The following is a 19,263-nucleotide window of genomic DNA, read 5'->3' as shown; positions in this document are numbered from 1 at the left end:
GGGGAATGGGAAACTTGGAAAAGTACCTAAAATTAATTTGCTCCCAAGTCCTAACATAAATGTTGTCAATGGGGGCCAAAATAGCTTGTTGGAGAATATAGGGGGCCAAAATAGTTGGTTGGTCACATTTTGGGACCAAATAGAATTAACTCTTAACAAATGAACTCATGAAGTAGTTCGATCCAAACAGGCAAAAACCCAAATTGAGAAACTCATTTCCGACTAGAAAGTGAATTTGAGTACTACGGCGACGTAACTCTCTCTCTTTCTCTCTCTTCTTCAACCATCATCTCGGTAAGTTCATATCTCCGAATTTCCTTTATCCTATGATCACAAATACTGAAACCCTAATCCCAACTTTTGATGTTAATTTTGTTCAAACCCTTTTTTATATATAATTTTGATTGTCAGAATATTGTGAATGATTTATCTTTAAAGCACTTCTTTCATCCTGTTATTTGCGTCAATTTATTTATTTGTTGTAAGTTAATTTTGCAGTGGTGGATTTATGTTTCATTCTTTTTTTAGGTTTAGGGTTTATAGAAAATGCTCATCTTGATTGGGTGCTTCATTTTTCGTTTTGGGTTTTTTATGTGATTGTTGTTAGATTAATTTCTCAACTCATTACAATGTCTTTCATTAAATGGTATCAGTTGTTAGAATCAACAACAGAATTTTGAGCTAATAATATTCAGTATTCTCTAATTTCCTATCTAGCTATTCGAGTTCTATTCTTTTTATGCTGGAATTAGTAATATCATATTTTTTTTTGTTGTAAAACACAATCAACAACACTTGTAGTTATGATGACTAGGGGTATTAGGGTTGATAAAGCCAAAGATACATTTTAATTTTGAAAACCCACATTGTTTTGTTATTGTGCTGTTTGGCAAGAGCTATTTAACTGGTTTTGTGTGTATAAAGGGTTTAGGGAACGACGATAAATTTTATGTTTTTGTTAATGGTAAAAGTGATTTCAATAAATTGCATTGTTTGGTGGAAACCAACAGGAAGAAGAAAAGATGCAACGCAGGGACCAAGCATCAAGACGACCTTTTGGAACCGATGGCTCGGATTTCAACTACCGTATGGTTGTTGATCCACGTAAGCAAGTCGTTGGGTCTTAGCTTTGATCTGGTTGTTTATTTGTTTTTCTTTGTTGTCTCAGGGTTCTGATTTTATTTTGTTTCTAGGGTATACCAGAGTCGCTGAAGGAAAATCTCGACTTCAAAAGTTGATCATTGTTCAGGTCTATATATATTTCCAATCTTAGCAAGTATATTCTGTGACTTGAATGCTACTATTGTGAAAATTTCATTATATTTCAGTTTTGCCTTGAAGCTGTTTGAGTATTAGAAAGACCGCTTCATGCTGTTTTAGTGACTAGTTTAGATGTGTATAAAGAAATTAGAAATCCATTCCAGTTTGAGTTCCCACAAGAAACAAACAACACATCCATCTTGATATCTTGTTAGCTTTGGGATCTTAGGTAGGTGCTGGAAAATCTTTAGAAATAATAATAGTTTAGAAGAAGACTTCATTTTGCGATTTAAAGCTATTATATTTTGAGGGAGAGAAGGGAAAAAGTGTTGCTTAGAACCCAAAGTGCTTTATGCTTACAGCATAACTTGAATTTTCTTACCTTTCAAGCTGAAAATTCTGATATATGATGCTCAATGAAGTCGAGATGTATAAAATTCATATTTTAATTGATATTCTTCAGCTTCTAAGGATCTGGACCTATGCGAGGGTCCAGATCTCTTTGCTTTAAATTATAATGATGAATCTACGAATATATCTAAGCGAGTGTGCTCATTTTCTTGATGTCCTTTTAAGTTAAACCATTAAGATTTCGCATCAATTTATATCTTGAAGTTTTTTTTTTTACCGAACCAAGATTCACTACTTACACTATCTTAATGCATCTTCGTGTAGGCTGTCATTCAAATTCTAGGAATCCTATCGACATTTTTAATGCCACCAAAGGAGGATTTTATCCGAGTTGCTATCTTATCTATCATTACTGGTTCCCTTTCCTTAATTATTGGAGAATTAGGTTCTTACCACATAAACTCGAACAACACTTCATTTCTGTTGCATTTCTATTTTATATGAGTTTTTATGTGCCGGAGTATGTATTTCATTGAAGGTCGGAAGCACAGCAAATCTATTTTCTTAAAGATCTACGTGGTTGGTTCTTCGGTTGCTGCACTTCTTTCCGCTGCGTGTGTTGCTTCAAATGGTACCGTACTAGAGGTAAGAAATGAATTCGGCGTTGAAGTTTAAATATCGATATAGGTATGGAAATTGGTCTATATGTACGTTAGTTGAGTAACCATACGTATCTCAAATTTGGTATTGGAAAAAGTAGCTACTGGTGCTGTTTTATTCTGTTCTTTTTCTTGTCAAAGTTGTTACTGTGAATTCTACTCTGCTGCCAATTTTCAAGGAACTGTTTGAAGGAGCTTTGACAAGGAGTATAATTTTTTTGTGTTAGGTTGTAAGAGATCCGAGTGGGTGGACAACGAAGAAGTTCGAGCTGATTGAGTCTGGTCGTGTAGTACTCAGTGAGTTCATATCTTAACCTTATTATACAAATGAGTTCATATCTTACGTTTATTATACAAATAGAAAGCTTATTATTTTTCCTTCTTGATCAGGCGTGTTCTTGGAGATATTGGCTATTACCACAACAATCTCGCTTGTTAAGAACATGTCTCCTCCCAAAAGGGCTTCTTAATTCTTCAATGTAGTTCTAGGTTTCCATTTTTCTTGTTCTTTTTCTTGATCACAAAATATGAGAAGATTGACCTCTCTGATAAATTGTATCATTGCATAAAATTGTACTATTTGAGGAAATCAATTTAATTACTCTCATTCTCTTGTTTCTTTCTACATACTCTCTCTCTCTCTCTCTCCTCTCTATTGGTCTTTAACAACTTTATGAGATTAGTATTTATTATCTATGTAATCAAATCATCATCTTGTTGTTATTTTATTGATGTACTTCTTTGAACAAATCAATAAAGAGAAATTCTAAGACTAATTTAGTTGTTTGCAATGTTTTCTGTTGTATCTAAATGGGTTCAGGGAGAAAAATTGAATCAAGTGGATCCTACATATATTCGCCACGGCTTAACATTGGCATACCAATGGGGGACGGGCACGGCCCGATATAGTCCCAATGTTGCATCTTTTTGAGATCCCTACACACTTCGGAACTTGGAGTTTAGACAACTAGCAATTGTCTGGTTTTTCATTTGAAATGAAAAAAGTGACATTTCATAAAGGGATGTCAGTAATTTACCCACCTAGAAAAAGAATAAGAGATGAGAAATATGACTACAATCACAATAACATAACATAAATAGCTCAATCAATAAGTAAGAAATTCTCTCACAAAACTGTCATGTGCTTACACTTATGGTTGCAGTTGATTATATGACATAAAATACAAGTGCAGCAGAGTATCTTGGTGTTTTGACATCAAGATTGATAAACTCGTAATGGAGATTGCGGTCGATACGAGTAGGCTAAGCAGTGACTTCTTGCTCTTTTGATGACAGTTGGTTTTGAATATGTTGAGGAACAACGTCGAATTTCGCTAACTGCATTGTGTAAGAAGCACGACCTTTTGTCATACCTCGAAGAGTACTCACATACTGAAACATCTCTGCTAAAGGTACTAAGGAATCAACCACCTGCATAACCAAACAAAACAAGAATCGAGATATTAGATAATCGAAACGACTATACGTTCAGCAATAAGGAAAGTAGAATTCCTCTTTCTCTCTTATTTTTCGGGCATCACACCAGATGATTGGAACAACAATATACATAGAGACGTTCCCCAACAAACTGGACCGGGGGCTATGTTAAGTCTTTCTTTATAAAGACCACGGGATGTGGGAATGAAACCTACCTAACCTAGGTTCATCATGGGCATGGAACAATTTTTCGTGTCAGATCATGAAAGTCTTTATGTGCAGACTCTGGCAAAATCCAGTCCGTACCTCCTCTGCTATAATCTCTAACTCCTACTGACGGCCTTGCTTACAACAGTATACGGGAAGGAAAAGTGATAAGTTATACCTTTAAGCCACCGGGTTTATCACCAAAGCTGTTTATCTGACCTCTCCTAGAGTTCAAATCACCAATGACATCCCCCAAGTGTTCTTCTGGTGTAACAACTTCGACTCTCATGATTGGTTCCAGCATCCTTGGACCAGCTTTTCTTATTCCCTCTCTGAAAGCTCCTCGAGCTGCAAGCTGGAAAGCTAATACACTTGAATCCACATCGTGGTAAGATCCATCGGTTAATACAGCTCGAACGTCAACAACGGGATAGCCAGCAAGAACACCATTGCTCATGCATTCTTCCAAACCTTTCATCACTCCTGGTATATATTCTCTTGGTACTGCACCTCCTTTAATTTCACTCTTGAATTCATATCCAGTTCCTGCTTCCATTGGCTCGAATCTTACTGTAATATCCGCAAATTGTCCTTGTCCACCGGATTGCTTCTTATGGACGTATTTCACTTCTGCAATTTTTGAAATGCTTTCACGGTAGTTTACCTGGGGTGCACCCACATTAGCTTCAACCTGTTTTGTGATAATCAAGTCGTCAAAAACACAGATAGAAAACTATTTCAGACTAGGATAAAGAATTAGAGCGATTCTGAAACTTCTTGGATTAATTTGGTTGCAAAATGAAGAAGGTATCGATTAAAGGATAATATACTCTATACTGAAGAAAGTGTGAACTCGAAAACCAGAGCAACTGAAAATATCATTTTCTGACACAAAACTGTACATCTCAAGGTTTACTGCATTTACGTATCAAGATATATGAAAGATTTGGGTTTTGGTTATTTGTTAGGACTTAGGATAACAAGTTAAAACGTTCATATGAAGTGAAGAGAGAAGATTAAGATATATAACCTTGAATTCCCTCTTAAGCCGATCGACAATGATCTCAAGATGCAACTCTCCCATTCCCTCAATGACAGTCTGATTGACTTCTTCATCTCTTGAGAAATGGAAAGATGGGTCTTCCTGGGCAAGCTTGATAAGTCCAATTGCCATCTTATCAATATCAGCTTTAGTTTTTGGTTCAATTGCAACCTTAATAACAGGATCAGGGAAGTCCATTCGTTCAAGCACGATAGGCTTCTCAGGGTCAGAAAGTGTTTCACCAGTGATGGTATCTTTCAGACCTGCAAGAGCAACAATATCACCAGCTAAAGCTACCTTAACGTCTTCTCTACTATTGGCATGCATTTCTAAAAGTCTTCCGATTCTTTCTTTCTTCCCTTTATTTGCATTTAAAACATAAGATCCTGCACTTAATTTCCCAGCATATACTCGGACAAACGTTAGAGTCCCAACAAATGGATCACTCATGATCTTGAAAGCTAATCCAGCAAATGGTTCATCATCATTTGGAGCTCTTTCAATAACAACTTCTGGATCTTCGGGGTCAGTTCCTTTCATTGGTGGAATATCAAGTGGTGAAGGCAAATAATCGACAACTGCATCAAGTAAAGGTTGAACTCCTTTGTTCTTAAATGCCGAACCACACATAACAGGCACAAAACTGCCTCCGATTGTTCCCTTTCTAACTAATTTCTTAATGGTGGCCTCGTCTGGTTCAACTCCTTCGAGGTAATTCTCCATTGCTTCATCATCTAAGTCGACTATCGTTTCAATCATCTGAGTTCTATAATCTTGAGCCAGTTCTTCGAGATCAGCTGGGATATCCTCGTATGTAAATTTAGCACCTAATTCTTCTCCAGACCAGAGAATAGCTTTCATTCTCACGAGATCGATAACTCCTTTGAAATTATCTTCGGCACCAACGGGTATTTGAAGAACAAGAGGTTTAGCACCTAAGTTTGCTACAATCATGTCCCTTGTTCTGAAAAAATTTGCCCCAAGTCGATCCATTTTATTAACGAAGCAAATTCGAGGAACACCATATTTATCAGCTTGTCTCCATACAGTTTCTGATTGTGGTTCAACTCCTGCAACACTGTCGAATAAGCAAATAGCACCATCTAGAACCCTAAGAGCACGTTCTACCTCAAGTGTAAAATCGACATGGCCAGGAGTGTCGATAATGTTAATCCGATGTCCATCCCAGAAGGTAGTAGTAGCAGCAGAAGTAATGGTGATTCCTCTTTCTTGTTCCTGTTCCATCCAGTCCATTGTCGCCGTTCCTTCGTGAACTTCACCTATCTTGTAGTTTCTTCCAGTATAGTAGAGAATTCTTTCTGTTGTAGTAGTCTTTCCTGCATCTATGTGAGCCATAATTCCTATGTTTCGATAGTCCTTCAATGGAACCACACGCTTTCCCTCTGGAAATGAAAAAACCACAGAATTCAATATCAGTTGAGTCAAACACTTAATATATCAATTGACATCAAACGGGGGAAAAAAATTCTTCATTGTTCAACCAATAGGATATCACTTGTAGGTCATGTTTTTGGCATGAAGGAAAGTAATGTGATAATCAAGAACACTAATTCCGTACTGTGGTTCCTAGTAATCACAACACCATACTGTATTGTTTGGTTTGGTTGGGAATAGGATTGTAAGAGATTGATTTCGTCTGTAGACTAATTTAATTGACGCTTCCAAGGGAAAGAGAATCGCAAACCCACCCACCTCCTGGGTTTGAATTTTGAAACTCCCCCTCGAGAAGGAATAATATCCCTCCTGATAATGTGATCCCTGTTACATTCTCGTGCACCAAACAACGATTATGAAATGTGATTCTGCGCACCAAACATGGCCTTCAAGCCTCCGTGTGATGAAGATAGACGAACAATTTCAACAAAATTTGGATACTAGTCCTCAATTTTTTAGTTGAGTTGGAAAAGGTTCCAACTTATCGTGAGATAATTCGATTGTTATCATAGACAACAATTCAAGTTTTGAGGGTCTGCAAGATATAAATTATGTTATATAAAAGACCCACAACTCGAAATTTAATTCAATTCTCTATTGTCTTTTCACCAAATAATCATTTAAGAGATTAAACTTACAAATTCAAAACCAGCTATCAAATTATTCCAAATTTTTTTCTGGTAGACTAATTTCTTCAAACATTTAGCAGGCAATAAAGTAAGCATTTCACAGTAACCAAATAAAGAACTTCAAACACTCAAATTCAATCAAATTGAGAACTGGGTATGATGAAAATTACTTAAACACGCCAAAAGAAGTAGTAAAAAGGAAGAAAAATCTGACCTTCAGCAGCAGCCATGGCAACAATAGAGACCCTTTTCTTCTGTTCATGAAAAATTGAGACTTTTGAAGTATTCGCGCTGAGACGAACATTTCCAAAGAATTGTGATAGAGAAGATGATCGATTAAGGCTGTTGTTAAGTCCAAGTAATCTATTGGGTAAAAGAGAGTGTGGTCTTCTTGAGCCATTGATGGAGCAGAAAGTTGAACTAGTAGCAGATATTCTCATAGTCTCTCCCTTCATTTTGCCCTAATGAATGAATCTCCAACCAAGTGATTATCTCTCTCTCTCTCTCTAGAGATGAGATTGGAGAGTGGTATTTTTAGGGATAACGAGGGAGGTACGAGGGGTCTTCAATTGCCCACCAAGCTTCCACCTTCTGGCTCGAAATTGAAAGTAAATATATCCGTTTCCAACTGGATAAAGAAGAGAAAGAGATAGGGTTAATTCTATTTTGACCCCTAAACATGACCAACTCATCAAATTGACCCTTTATTAACAACCAACTTCTAGAATGATCTTTTTTTCATTTTTTTCGTTAGTCAACTTTAACAATTTTTTGTTTGTCTCCCTTTCTTTTGAAAAGTTATTCCCTTCATTGTCTTCTCTCTTCATTCTTCAATTCAGAAGGTCACCTGTAGAAAGGTGGTCGACCATCTACTCGCGACTTCTTTAAGAAGTTCTTCTGGTTTCTCCTCCGACCAATACTAGTTGGTCACCATTGTCACTTTATCGGCGTTACTGTTATTGTTGGTTACCACTATTTTCCCTCTCTAGCCACAACCATCACTTTCTCGTTGCCAGCACAGTTGCCCCAACAAAATTTGTCTAGATTTGAATCCCAAATGAACCCTCCTAAACCTCAAATTCATGTGGAATTGGGGAGGATTCGTGCAAAAGGGAAGGAAAGGTAAGCAGAGAAACCGTTAAAGTTGACTAATAAAATATAGAAAAGATAGGCATCTTAAAAAAATATTTTGGTGGATAAGTCATTTTAAGGGGTTGACCCTAGAATAGATTACCTTTTAGTGGGTAAGTAGAGACCCACTAGATTTTTACATGTCCACACAGGGGTGGGAACGCTTTCCCCGAGCCCAAAGCCGTCCATGGATACCCGAGCCCATGATTGACCACGGACACCCGCTACCCGTTACGGGTAGATCCCGCACGACCCGATGAAATTTGGTGGGCGGGCGCGGGTTAAAACCGTTGCCCGGCCTCCCGCCCACACCCGAGTCGATAGGGCAAGCCCGATAGGTGCCCATATATATTCGCCCCGTTTGTGATCCATTAGGAGAAGAAATCCACTTCAAATCTTCAATAAGGCGGGGAGAACGTATGCCGTTAGATGAGGGATCTCTAAGATCTATTACTAAGACCAAATACAAGCGTGTATATATATATATATATATATATATATATATATATATATATATATATATATATCAGTATTTGATCGATATAAAATATAACATTAACAATCTACTAAAATATGAAAGAAAAATGAATTGATTTCCTAAACAAACAAATAAAAAAATGATTTAGACTTGGATGCAGAACTATGTCCGGTACACGAACCGCCCGTTGCCTGACAACCCGACTCCTTTAGTGGGTTTGGGCGGGGTTTGGGCAGAGGAAAATAAAAAATTACCCGCCCGATCTACCAGACTACCCTAATAGTCAAAGAGAAGATCTACCCGACCCGACCCGACCGAGCCCGGAGTGTTTTTACCCGTGGCGCCCATACCCGCCCGATTCCCACCCCTACCCACACACATCGTACTCCACTTGGTCCATTGACTTAGACCAAGTCATTTGTTAAACCCACGCACCATTTTTTTTTTTTAATTCTCTTACTCATCTCCACCACCATCACTGTGTAGCCACTACCACCATGCCTCTTTCTCAATTTTCTCTCATCTGTACTTATTCTCTGTCGATGACATTAGTAGCCCTGTGCGTCTGAGAACGAAGCCGTCAACGAGGATTTTGTCTTCCTCTCCCTCTTGTATATACTAGAAGGGATAATTGTGATTCATGGAAGTTGTGGTGAAGATCAGGGGGCCGGTGCGGTCGGGCCTTCACTGCATCTCCCTCTTATATATGCAATAATATCGGCCCTTCACTTCATCTCCCACTTATACTCACTGACACTAATAACTTTATTTTTCTATTTGGTCATCGGTAAATGGGTTCCTTCTATTTTTATTCATTGTTCTACAAAATAAAGCTACAGGGATGTAAGTAAAGGTTGGAACTTTACAGGGATTGTTATAGAGATGGAAACTAGATGGTGAGAGAGAACGAACAAATACAATTACATGCTCAAAATCGAATTTAGTACTAAAATATGACAACTTCTCCAAAAAAGAAAAAGGCACAGTGTTATCATTGTCCATTGCTGTAAATGCAAACAAGAGTACAAGTAACTCATTCTTAAGACCACCTCTCTGTCCCTCCACATTGATGTCTAGACCACCCCAAAAGAATGAAAAAAAGAACAGAAGGCATAGTGTTATAATCCTCTTTCTGCATTGGTGTCAAGATGACAAAAAAAGAAAAAAAAATATAGAATTTCACAAAGCTACATTGTGCCTCTAGTACCAAACAACAATAGGAAAAAACAATACTAGTGTAACTCGATCGATATTCTCTTTATTGGGAAACCTTGTGTCATGTGAAAATCAAGACAGCATCAAAATCTACATCTTATCCTCTTCCTTCGTGACTCAAGTTGCCTCTGAGCTTCTTCATTAGGAAGAGCTTCTTGTCTATGTGCTTCGAATTCAATACGAAGAGCCTCTTGTCTTTGAGCTTCTTGTCTATGTGCTTCGAATTCAATACGAAGAGGCTCTTGTCTTTGTGCTTCGAATTCAATACGAAGAGTTTCTTGTCTTTGAGCTTCTTGTCTTTGTGCTTCGAATTGAATGCGAAGAGCTTCTTGTCGTTGAGCTTCTTGTCTTTGTGCTTCGAATTGAATACGAAGAGCTTCTTGTCTATGAGCTTCTTGTCTTTGTGCTTCTTCAATACGTAGAGTTTCTTGTATTTGAGCTTCTTTACGAAGTATTTCAAATTTAAACAATTCCATTTGAAATGTATCCATAGGCTTCAAGTAGTACTCAGCTCCTCCTTGATTACATCTAATTAACAACCATAATCAATAATCAAGAATCTTTAAGATTGAACAAGTAGTGGGTAATCTTAATAATATTATACCTAATTTGCCTTGTTCTTTTAAAAACAGGATCGACAACAGCAACATGTATGTATCCAGGAGGACTGGGGATTTGCTGCAGTTTGATAATTCATTGCAATTTTAGAGATAGAAACTAATAATAGAGAGGAGAGATCAATTAAACAGAATTTATAATGATTGATAGTTATTACCTTAACCCTTTTAAGAAAATCATAACAAGACATATCAAGCAATCCGAATTCTGTTATCACTATGACTCTTTCTTTTCTCTAAAAATAAGAAGAAAAAAAAAAATGAAAGTCATCAAATAAATCAAGAAACTCAAATTCTGAATTTCAAGAAGAATTAAAGATTATCAATTTACCTGAGGAATTTGTTGTGGGTTTAATTGTTTGGACGCCAAACGATGGAGATGTTCAATAGCATTAGTTGCAGTATCCCACCTATAAGTAAATCTACTCACTGTAAAAATGATAACCACATTAGTCATTAGATATATATATAGAGAGAGAGAGAGAGAGAGAGAGAGAGAGAAGTGAAATTGAATGAGGATTTAAATACCATTTGAGAATTTTTGTTTGACAAGTGTGGTGGAAATGGATGCCAATTCCTGGTCCAATGTGGGACTTATTACTATGAGAAGGGTATAGATATCAGCAGACATTTTCAGTTTGTAGAGAGAGAGAGAGAGAAACAAGATGTTAATCTCACAATAGTAGTTAAAACAGGGGAACAAATGAAGATTAAGAGAGAGAAAGTCTGATAAGAAGAAGAAGAAGAAGGTTTCTGGTTGATGAGATTAGTGAGAAGCTCTGGGTTAAATTTTGGATGAGATAAAAGAGAAGCCTTTAATCACCTATTAAATACTACTCTAATTAATACCCCACCCAAGATTTGGAAATCAAGAATCGGGTAGAAGAAAAAAAATCTGTTACTTGAAACAGAATAACTGAATTTCAGTTAGAGTTTGGCAGTTAATGCCAGTCAACAATTACAAATATGAGTCAAAATCAGTTTTAATCAAACGGATGAAAGGCACGATCATGAGAAAATATTGTAGATCTTAAAGCACAGAATCAAGAAAGGGTTAGTTGGAGTTGGTTAGGGGGGACGGGTTAAACTATCTTCAGACTTCATGGGTTATTTCCCGATTGGCCCCTTAAAGTATGACCGCATTCCTGCCTGACCCCCTAAAGTATATGAAATGTGGAGATGACCCCGTTTTCTGATTTTTTATGTATTGACTAAAAAGTCAGATTTTAACTTTCTAAGATAAAACTATTTACTGTATCTTTTCTTCTCTTATTTTGGGTTGAGTCCTTAATAATCTCTCTTTATTTCGCATCTTCATCATCTTCTTCTGTTAGCTCAATAAAGGGACCTCCATTAATGGAAGTTATCAAAAAAATTCTAAAATATATTTTTTTTTATTTTATTTGTCCTTAAAAAATATTTTTAAAAAAATTCAATAGGAAATTAAAACAAAATTTAAGAAGAGAGATAGAAAAAGAAGGATATATAGAGAGAGAGTAAAAAATTTGGAATTTTAAATGAAAGAAAGATTTTCTATCTTCATCATCATCTTCTTCCCTTTCTCATCTCTGGTTCTAATTTGATGAAAAGTGTTGCATCTTGTCATCTTGATACTAATCTGAAGTAATAATGCAAGTAAAAGGAATGAACCAGACGTTCAAAAATTATGCCAGCAAAACCAACTTTAATAAAACCTTTCACAGTTCTCTTGACATTCATTCCATTGCATTGCCATATCCATTATCTTCATCTCCAATTACAGGAATTGACACAATGTTTGTAATTTGAAGACCTTTTTCTACCATTTCCCTACATGAATTTAGTCCCACATCAGGTAAACCTAATCTATTCGTCAAAACAGAAAACTGTAAAAATCAATAATATTATCAAGTAAAGCAGAATGAAAGAAGAACTGAAATGGGGGAAATGTTAGGGGTAATCATCAATCATACCACTCATGAAACATAAATCGAATCCCGATTTTTCAACAAGTTTTGCACTAAGAGCATCATAACAAGCAGGGCCTTGGTGAATGTCTGGAGATTCAAGAAGGCGTCGAAGTGTATGTGAAGAGAATTAGAGCTCTTTCTCCCTCCTAAAGAAATTTTGTATTTAAGCTGAAATATTTGTTTGAAGAACGTTCTTTTTTGTGGAGAAAGAAAGTAGCGGTTCGAGAGATGGAGAAGAACTGCAATATGAAATTCGAGATGAGAAGAATAAATATTTTGAAAAAATGTCACTTTAATGACCTCCATTAACGGAGGTCTCTTTAGATAGAGAAAGGAAAAAGATGATGAAGATAGAAAATGAAGAGAGATAATTATTAGGGACTAAATCCAAAATGAGAGAAGAAAAAGAAAAGGGCAACCTTGGAAAGTTAAAATACCAATCGGGTCACACTTTAGGGGGGTCAATCGAGAAATAACCCTATTTTCATCATTCTAAACAACTAAGTCAAGAACCATTCTCGAGAGTCTCTTTTGAACCCCCAGTCAAATATTCGGGTTGGTATGAAATAAAAATATTCTGACTTAAACACACCAAATGAAACAATCAAATGCACCAGACACCTTTTTTTTAATAGGATGATTTAATATAAGAGGAAATGGGGAAAAGACTCCTAAAGTGAGATTACAGAGGAAAGAAAAGAGCAAAGACAAAAAACAAGAAAAAGCAAACAACATACACCATCATAATGAGACAATGAAAGAGTTCGAACACTCCACCATACTGACAAAAGATACACTCCTAGCCCAAGGGTATTGTCTACTCTAGAGGTAAATGAGGCATTTAACCGAGAAGATAATTTTATCCTTAGTTTGAGATTTGTCTGAAAAAATTGAATCGTTTCTCCCCTTCCAAATCGCCCAAATGATAGCTTTAGGTATCATGTTGATGATGTTACGTCTATGCTTAGATCTTTTAATGCCTTTCCAAGCCAAAAGGATAGCAGCAACCGAACTAGGAAACGCCCACAAAATCCCTAAGTTGTTAATGAAACTGAACCACACACTCAAAGAGATATCACAAAAAATGAACAGGTGAGGCCCAGATTCTTCCCCCATCCCACACAAAGGGCATCTATTAGGAGTTGCCAATCCTCTTAATCTCCATTTATCCATAGTCGGCACTTTTCTCCAAGCACACAGCCCATAAGAAGACATTAACCCTCTCGGGGATATTCTTCTTCCAAATCTCTTTGAAGATGGGAGAGCACTCTTGGTTCCCAGGGTCTAAAATGTTATATAGGTAGTTAACCGTTAAATCCTTAAACCGGGTTGATCTCCAAATTCTAGAGTCAGACTGATCGGATATGGAGAAAGGGGAAATGACTTCCAGCAGATTATTAGCCTCCCCCACTTCCCAATTGAACAGGCCTCTTCTCAAATCAAGCCTCCAGAACTCGACTCTACATAAAAAAAATCGCACTCCGACCCATCTTGAATTCTTGATTCGAGGATAAGGAATGCACCAGACACTTTGTACTTTAACAACAAAAATGCCAACACCCATAAAGGAAAATGTGAACAAGGATGGTTACATGAATGAAGACTTGAACAGGGAGCCAGGGAGACATGTATATCCCTTCAAGCTTGGCATTATTAGCCCATTCCAACTTTGTAGTCAACTCAAATTTTCATCTTCCAATTCTCCAATCTGAAAAAAGATAAGGTACTGATTCTTTTTAGGACTATATGACTTACAGAAAGTAAATACATGAAAATAGAAAAACCAAACAACATGGAATAGATTAAGCATTAGCACATTCTTCTAGGGCTCTATATACATATTCTCGGACTTGCTAAGTTTCATCTCCAATTTGAAGTTACTCTCATTCCCACATGGATTCTGCAGGAGGAGGTTCTTGTTAGCTCCACGCTTTGTGAAGATCGGACCAACCGAGTTACGAAACCATTGTTAGACAATAGTAATAAATTACTACTCAAAGATTCAATATCTTTTTCTGATCTTCGGAGTAAAAATAGATGATTTACTATTTTTTCCATGCTTGCAGCATGGGTAGCATCTGGTCCATTTTTCTCCTCGTCAACACCTTGCTGATTTTCTTCCTTTTCTTCAACTTCAACATTTTGAGCTAGAGTTTCAATAGTTTGATCTTGTGAAGATGGACTTACATTTTGTATAGGTCGAGATTTCCTTCAACTTAAAACTATAGAGAATCGTCCTCTAATGGAGCTATGTTTGTTGATACTTTAGTTACTTGAGTGCCAACATTGTTCCCTTTGAGGCAGGGTCTTCACATCCGGCTAACAATATTAGATGCATGTAAGTTATTACTCCACAAGTGAATTCAATAAACTTTATTTTTCTCTTTGATCGTCGATAATGAGTTCCTTCTATTTTTGTTCGTTGTTCTACAAAATTAAGGTACGGGGATGTATGTGAATGTTGGAACTTTTCAGCATTGTTATAGATATAGAAAGTAGACGGTGAGGGAGAACGAACAAGTAAAATTACATGCTCAAAATCGAATTTTAATACTAAAATATGATAAATTCTCCAAAAAAAGGCATAGTGTTATCATTGTGCATTGCTGTAAATGCATACAAGATTACAAGTAACTCACTCTCCTCTGTCTCTTTTTTACATTGATGTGTAGACGATCCCAAAAGAACGAAAAAAGAAAAGAAGGCATAGTGTTATAATCCTCTCTCTACATTGGTGTCTAGATGACAAAAAAGATAAAAAAAAAATAAATAGAGAATTTTACGAAGCTACAATGTGCCTCTAGTACCAAACAACAATAAGAAAAAACAGTAGTAGTTTAAGTCGATCGATATTCTCTTTATTGTGAAACCTTGTGTTATGAGAAAATCAAGACAGAATCAAATTCTACATCTTTTCCTCTTCTACTTCATTACGAGGAGCTTCTTGTCTTTGTGGTTCTTGAATACGAAGAGCGTCTTGTCTTTGTGCTTTTGGAATACGAAGAGTGTCTTGTCTTTGTGCTTTTGGAATACGAAGAGTGTCTTGTCTTTGTGCTTTGAATTGAATATTTCGAGCTTCTTGTATTTGAGCTTCTTTACGAAGTATTTCAGTTTTAAACAATTCCATTTCAAATGTACCCATAGGCTTCACATAATACTGTGCTCCTCCTTGATTACATCTAATTAACAACCATAATCAATAATCAAGAATCTTTAAAGAATGAACAAAAGGCTAATCTACTAATCTCAATAGTATATACCTAATTTGCTTTGTTTCTTGAAAATCAGGATCGACAACAGCAACATGTATGTATCCAAGAGGACTGCGGATTTGCTGCAGTTTGATAATTCATTGCAATTTGAGAGAGAATTAGAGAGAAAGAGAGAGAGAGAGAGAGAGAGAAACAAATAGAGAATGTATAATGACAATTGTAGTTATTACCTTAACTCTTTGAAGAAAATAATAACAAGTCATATCAGGAAAATCGAATTCTGTTATCACTATGACTCTTAATTGTTTGGACGCCAAACGATGGAGACGTTCAATAGAAGCAGTTCCAGTATTCCGTATAATGGGAAATCTATTCACTGCAAAAATGACAACCACATTAGAGAGAGAGAGAGAGAGAGAGAGAGAGAGAAACAAAATGTTAATCTGCTCACAGTTGATGAAGATTAAAATACCATTTGAGAAATTTTCTTTGACAAATGTCTTGGAAATGGATGCCAATTCCTCGTCAAAAGTGGGACTTATTACCATGAGAATGGTAGAGATATCATCATCAGCATCCATTGTCAGTTTTGTAGAGAGAGAGAGAAACAAGATGTTAATCTGCTCACAGTTGATGAAGATTAAGAGAGAGAAAGTCTGATGAGAAGAAGAAGGTTTCTGGTTGATGATGAGATTAGTAAGAAGCTTTTTTTTTTAACTTTGGATGAGAGAAAGGAGAAGAAGCCTTTAATCACCTATTAATACTACTCTAATTAATACCCCCAAGATTTGGGAAATCAAGAATCAAATAGAAGTAAAAAAAATCTGTTATTTGAAACAGGATAACTGAATTTCAGTTAGGGTTTGGCAGTTAATGATAGTCAACAATTACATGTATATCCCTTCAAGCTTGGCATTAGCCCATTCCAACATTGTAGTCAGCTCAATTTTCATCTTCCAATTCTCCAATCTGAAAAAGATAAGGTAATCGTTCTTTTTCGGACGATATGACATAAAGAAACAGAGTAAATACATGAAAATAGAAAAACCAAACAACATGGAATAGATTAAGCGTTACAAAAAGCATCTTCTTCTTGGACTCTAAATACATGTTCTCGTACTTGCTAAGTTTCGTCTCCAATTTGAAATTAGACCTGTTCCCACATGGATTTTGCAGGAGTCAGAAGGAGGTTCTTGTTAGCTCCATGCTTTGTAAAAATTGAACCAATCGAGTAACCGACATTAACAATATACGAAACCATATAGTTGGACAATAATAAATTACCTACCCTTGACACAAAAGATTCAATAATCTTTTTCTGCTCTACGGAGTAAAAATAGATGATTCACTTTTTCTTCCATGCTTGCAGCATGGGTATCGTCTGGTCCATTTTTCTCCTCGTCAATACCTTGCTGATTTTCTTCCTTTTCTTCAACTTCAACATCTTGAGCTAGAGTTTCAATAGCTTGATCTTGTGAAGAGGGACCTACATTTTGTATACGTCGAGACTTTTCTTCAACTTAAAACTATAGAGAATTGTCCTCTAATGGAGCTATGTTTGTCGATACTTTAGTTACTTGAGTTCCAACATTATTCCCTTTGAGGCAGGGTCTTCACACCTCGGCTAACAAAATTAGATGCATGTAAGTTATTACTCCACAAGTGAATTCGATAAATTTACTTTATTTTTCTATTTGATCATCAATAAATGGGTTCCTTATATTTTTGTTCGTTGCTCGACAAAATTAAGCTACGGGGATGTTAGTGAATGTTGGAACTTTTCAGGATTATTATAGAGTTAGAAAGTAGACGTTGAGAGAGAGAGCGAACAAGTAAATTACATGCTTAAAATCGAATTATAATACTAAAGTATGACAAGTTCTCCTAAGAAAAGGCAGTGTTATCATTGTCCATTGCTGTAAATGCATACAAGATTACAAAAAGTCACTCTTAAGACCACCTCTCTTTCTTTCTACATTGATGTCTAGACGATCCCAAAAGAACGAAAAAAAAAAGAAGAGAAGAAGGCATAGTGTTGTAATCCTCTCTCTACATGACAAAAAAAGAAGAAAAAAGTAGAAATTTACCAAGCTACAATGTGCCTCTAGTACCAAAATAAGAAAAAAAACAGCAGTAGTGTAAGTCGATCGATATTCTCTTTATTGGAAATTTCACCTTGTGTTATGAGAAAATCAAGAGAGAATCAATATTTACTTCTTTTCCTCTTCATTGGTAACCCAAGTTGCCTCTGAGCTACTTCATTACGAGGAGCTTGTTGTCTTTGTGGTTCTTGAATACGAAGAGCGTCTTGCCTTTGTGCTTGGGATTGAATACGAAGTTCTTCTTGTATTTCAGCTTCTTTACGAATTATTTCACTTTGAAACAATCCCATTTCAATAGTACTCATAGGCTCCCTGTAATACTGTGCTCCTCTTTGCTTACAACTAATCAACAACCATAATCAATAATAAAGAATCTTTAAGAATGAACTAGTGGGTAATCTTTAAGAATGAACTAGTGGGTAATCTTATTATACCCAGTTTTTCTTGGAAGTCGAAACTTAGGATCGACAACAGCAACATGTATGTATCCAGGAGGACTGCGGATTTGCTGCAGTTTGATAATTCATTGCAATTTTAGAAAGAGAGAGAGAGAGAGAGAAACAAATAGAGAGTAGGGAGAGATCAATGAAAGAGACATTATGTATAAAGACAATTGTAGTTATTACCTTAACCCTTGCAAGAAACTCATAACAATGCATATCAGACAATATGAAATCTGTTATCACTATGACTCTTTCTTTTCTCTAAAAATAAGAAGAAGAAGAAATGAAAAGTCATCATGAAATCAAGAAACTCAAATTCTGAATTTGAAGAAGAATTAAGATTGTCAATTTACCTGAGAAAATTGTTGATTGTAGACCAACTCATTTAGTTGTTCAATAGCAGTAGTTCCACCCTCCCAACAGGAATGTTCAATCACTATAAAAATGATAACCACATTAGAGAGAGAGAGAGAGAGAGAGAGAGAGAGAGAGAGAAGTGAAATGAGAGAGAAGTGGAGTTGAATGAGGATTAAAAATACCATTTGAGAATGTTTGGTCGACAAGTGTGTAGTAAGTGGATACGAATTCCTGGTCCAAAGTGGGACTTATTACCATGAGAAAGGTAGGGGTATAATCAGCAGCCATTGTCAGTTTGTAGAGAGAGAGAGAGAAACAAGATGTTAATCTCACACTAGTAGTTAAAACAGGGGAACAAATGAAGAAGATTAAGAGAGAGAAAGTCTGATAAGAAGAAGAAGAAGGTTTCTGGTTGATGAGATTAGTGAGAAGCTCTGGGTCAAATTTTGGATGAGATAAACGAGAAGCCTTTAATCACCTATTAATACTACTCTAATTAATACCCCACCCAAGATTTGGAAATCAAGAATCAGGTAGAAGAAAAAAAATTCTGTTACTTGAAACAGAATAACTGAATTTCAGTTAGAGTTTGGCAGTTAATGACAGTCAACAATTACAAATATGAGTCAAAATCAGTTTTGATCAAACGGATGAAAGGCACGATCATGAGAAAATATTGTAGATCTTAAAGCACAGAATCAAGAAAGGGTTAGTTGGAG

General features: G+C 36.2%; 5 protein-coding genes across 5 annotated transcripts; 1 reads left to right on the top strand and 4 right to left on the bottom strand.

Annotated features, from left to right (window-relative positions):
* Positions 1-87: 87 nt before the first annotated feature.
* Positions 88-2,877, top strand: LOC147534680 (jagunal-like protein). The gene is made up of 7 exons (XM_086647255.1): positions 88-294; positions 1,011-1,104; positions 1,194-1,249; positions 1,936-2,056; positions 2,150-2,256; positions 2,498-2,567; positions 2,661-2,877. The coding sequence occupies exons 2-7, from the start codon at positions 1,023-1,025 to the stop codon at positions 2,738-2,740; spliced, it is 516 nt and encodes a 171-aa protein (XP_086503381.1). The 5' UTR covers positions 88-294; positions 1,011-1,022; the 3' UTR covers positions 2,741-2,877.
* Positions 2,878-3,339: 462 nt separating this feature from the next.
* SCO1 (Translation elongation factor EFG/EF2 protein) lies at positions 3,340-7,626 on the bottom strand. Its single transcript, XM_086647254.1, has 4 exons — positions 7,255-7,626; positions 4,945-6,359; positions 4,093-4,605; positions 3,340-3,701 (listed from the first exon to the last, which is right to left on the bottom strand). Exons 1-4 carry the CDS (start codon positions 7,493-7,495, stop codon positions 3,534-3,536), a joined length of 2,337 nt encoding a protein of 778 aa, XP_086503380.1. The 5' UTR covers positions 7,496-7,626; the 3' UTR covers positions 3,340-3,533.
* A 1,991-nt stretch (positions 7,627-9,617) lies between these two features.
* Positions 9,618-11,337, bottom strand: LOC147534678 (uncharacterized). Its single transcript, XM_086648661.1, has 5 exons — positions 11,010-11,337; positions 10,813-10,910; positions 10,640-10,717; positions 10,469-10,542; positions 9,618-10,392 (listed from the first exon to the last, which is right to left on the bottom strand). Exons 1-5 carry the CDS (start codon positions 11,110-11,112, stop codon positions 9,948-9,950), a joined length of 798 nt encoding a protein of 265 aa, XP_086504787.1. The 5' UTR covers positions 11,113-11,337; the 3' UTR covers positions 9,618-9,947.
* A 3,619-nt stretch (positions 11,338-14,956) lies between these two features.
* Positions 14,957-16,372, bottom strand: LOC147534677 (uncharacterized). Its single transcript, XM_086651289.1, has 4 exons — positions 16,115-16,372; positions 15,873-16,018; positions 15,691-15,764; positions 14,957-15,609 (listed from the first exon to the last, which is right to left on the bottom strand). The coding sequence occupies exons 1-4, from the start codon at positions 16,221-16,223 to the stop codon at positions 15,336-15,338; spliced, it is 603 nt and encodes a 200-aa protein (XP_086507415.1). The 5' UTR covers positions 16,224-16,372; the 3' UTR covers positions 14,957-15,335.
* A 1,155-nt stretch (positions 16,373-17,527) lies between these two features.
* On the bottom strand, positions 17,528-19,008 carry LOC147534676 (uncharacterized). The gene is made up of 5 exons (XM_086648855.1): positions 18,727-19,008; positions 18,541-18,623; positions 18,371-18,448; positions 18,179-18,252; positions 17,528-18,086 (listed from the first exon to the last, which is right to left on the bottom strand). Exons 1-5 carry the CDS (start codon positions 18,830-18,832, stop codon positions 17,846-17,848), a joined length of 582 nt encoding a protein of 193 aa, XP_086504981.1. The 5' UTR covers positions 18,833-19,008; the 3' UTR covers positions 17,528-17,845.
* Positions 19,009-19,263: the final 255 nt, after the last annotated feature.

This window comes from Eschscholzia californica, unplaced genomic scaffold (genome assembly GCF_041429995.1).
Source record: "Eschscholzia californica isolate CP2 unplaced genomic scaffold, dmEscCali1.0.p SCAF_6, whole genome shotgun sequence".
NCBI lineage: Eukaryota > Viridiplantae > Streptophyta > Magnoliopsida > Ranunculales > Papaveraceae > Eschscholzia > Eschscholzia californica.
This window is presented reverse-complemented; position numbering and strand designations above follow the sequence as displayed.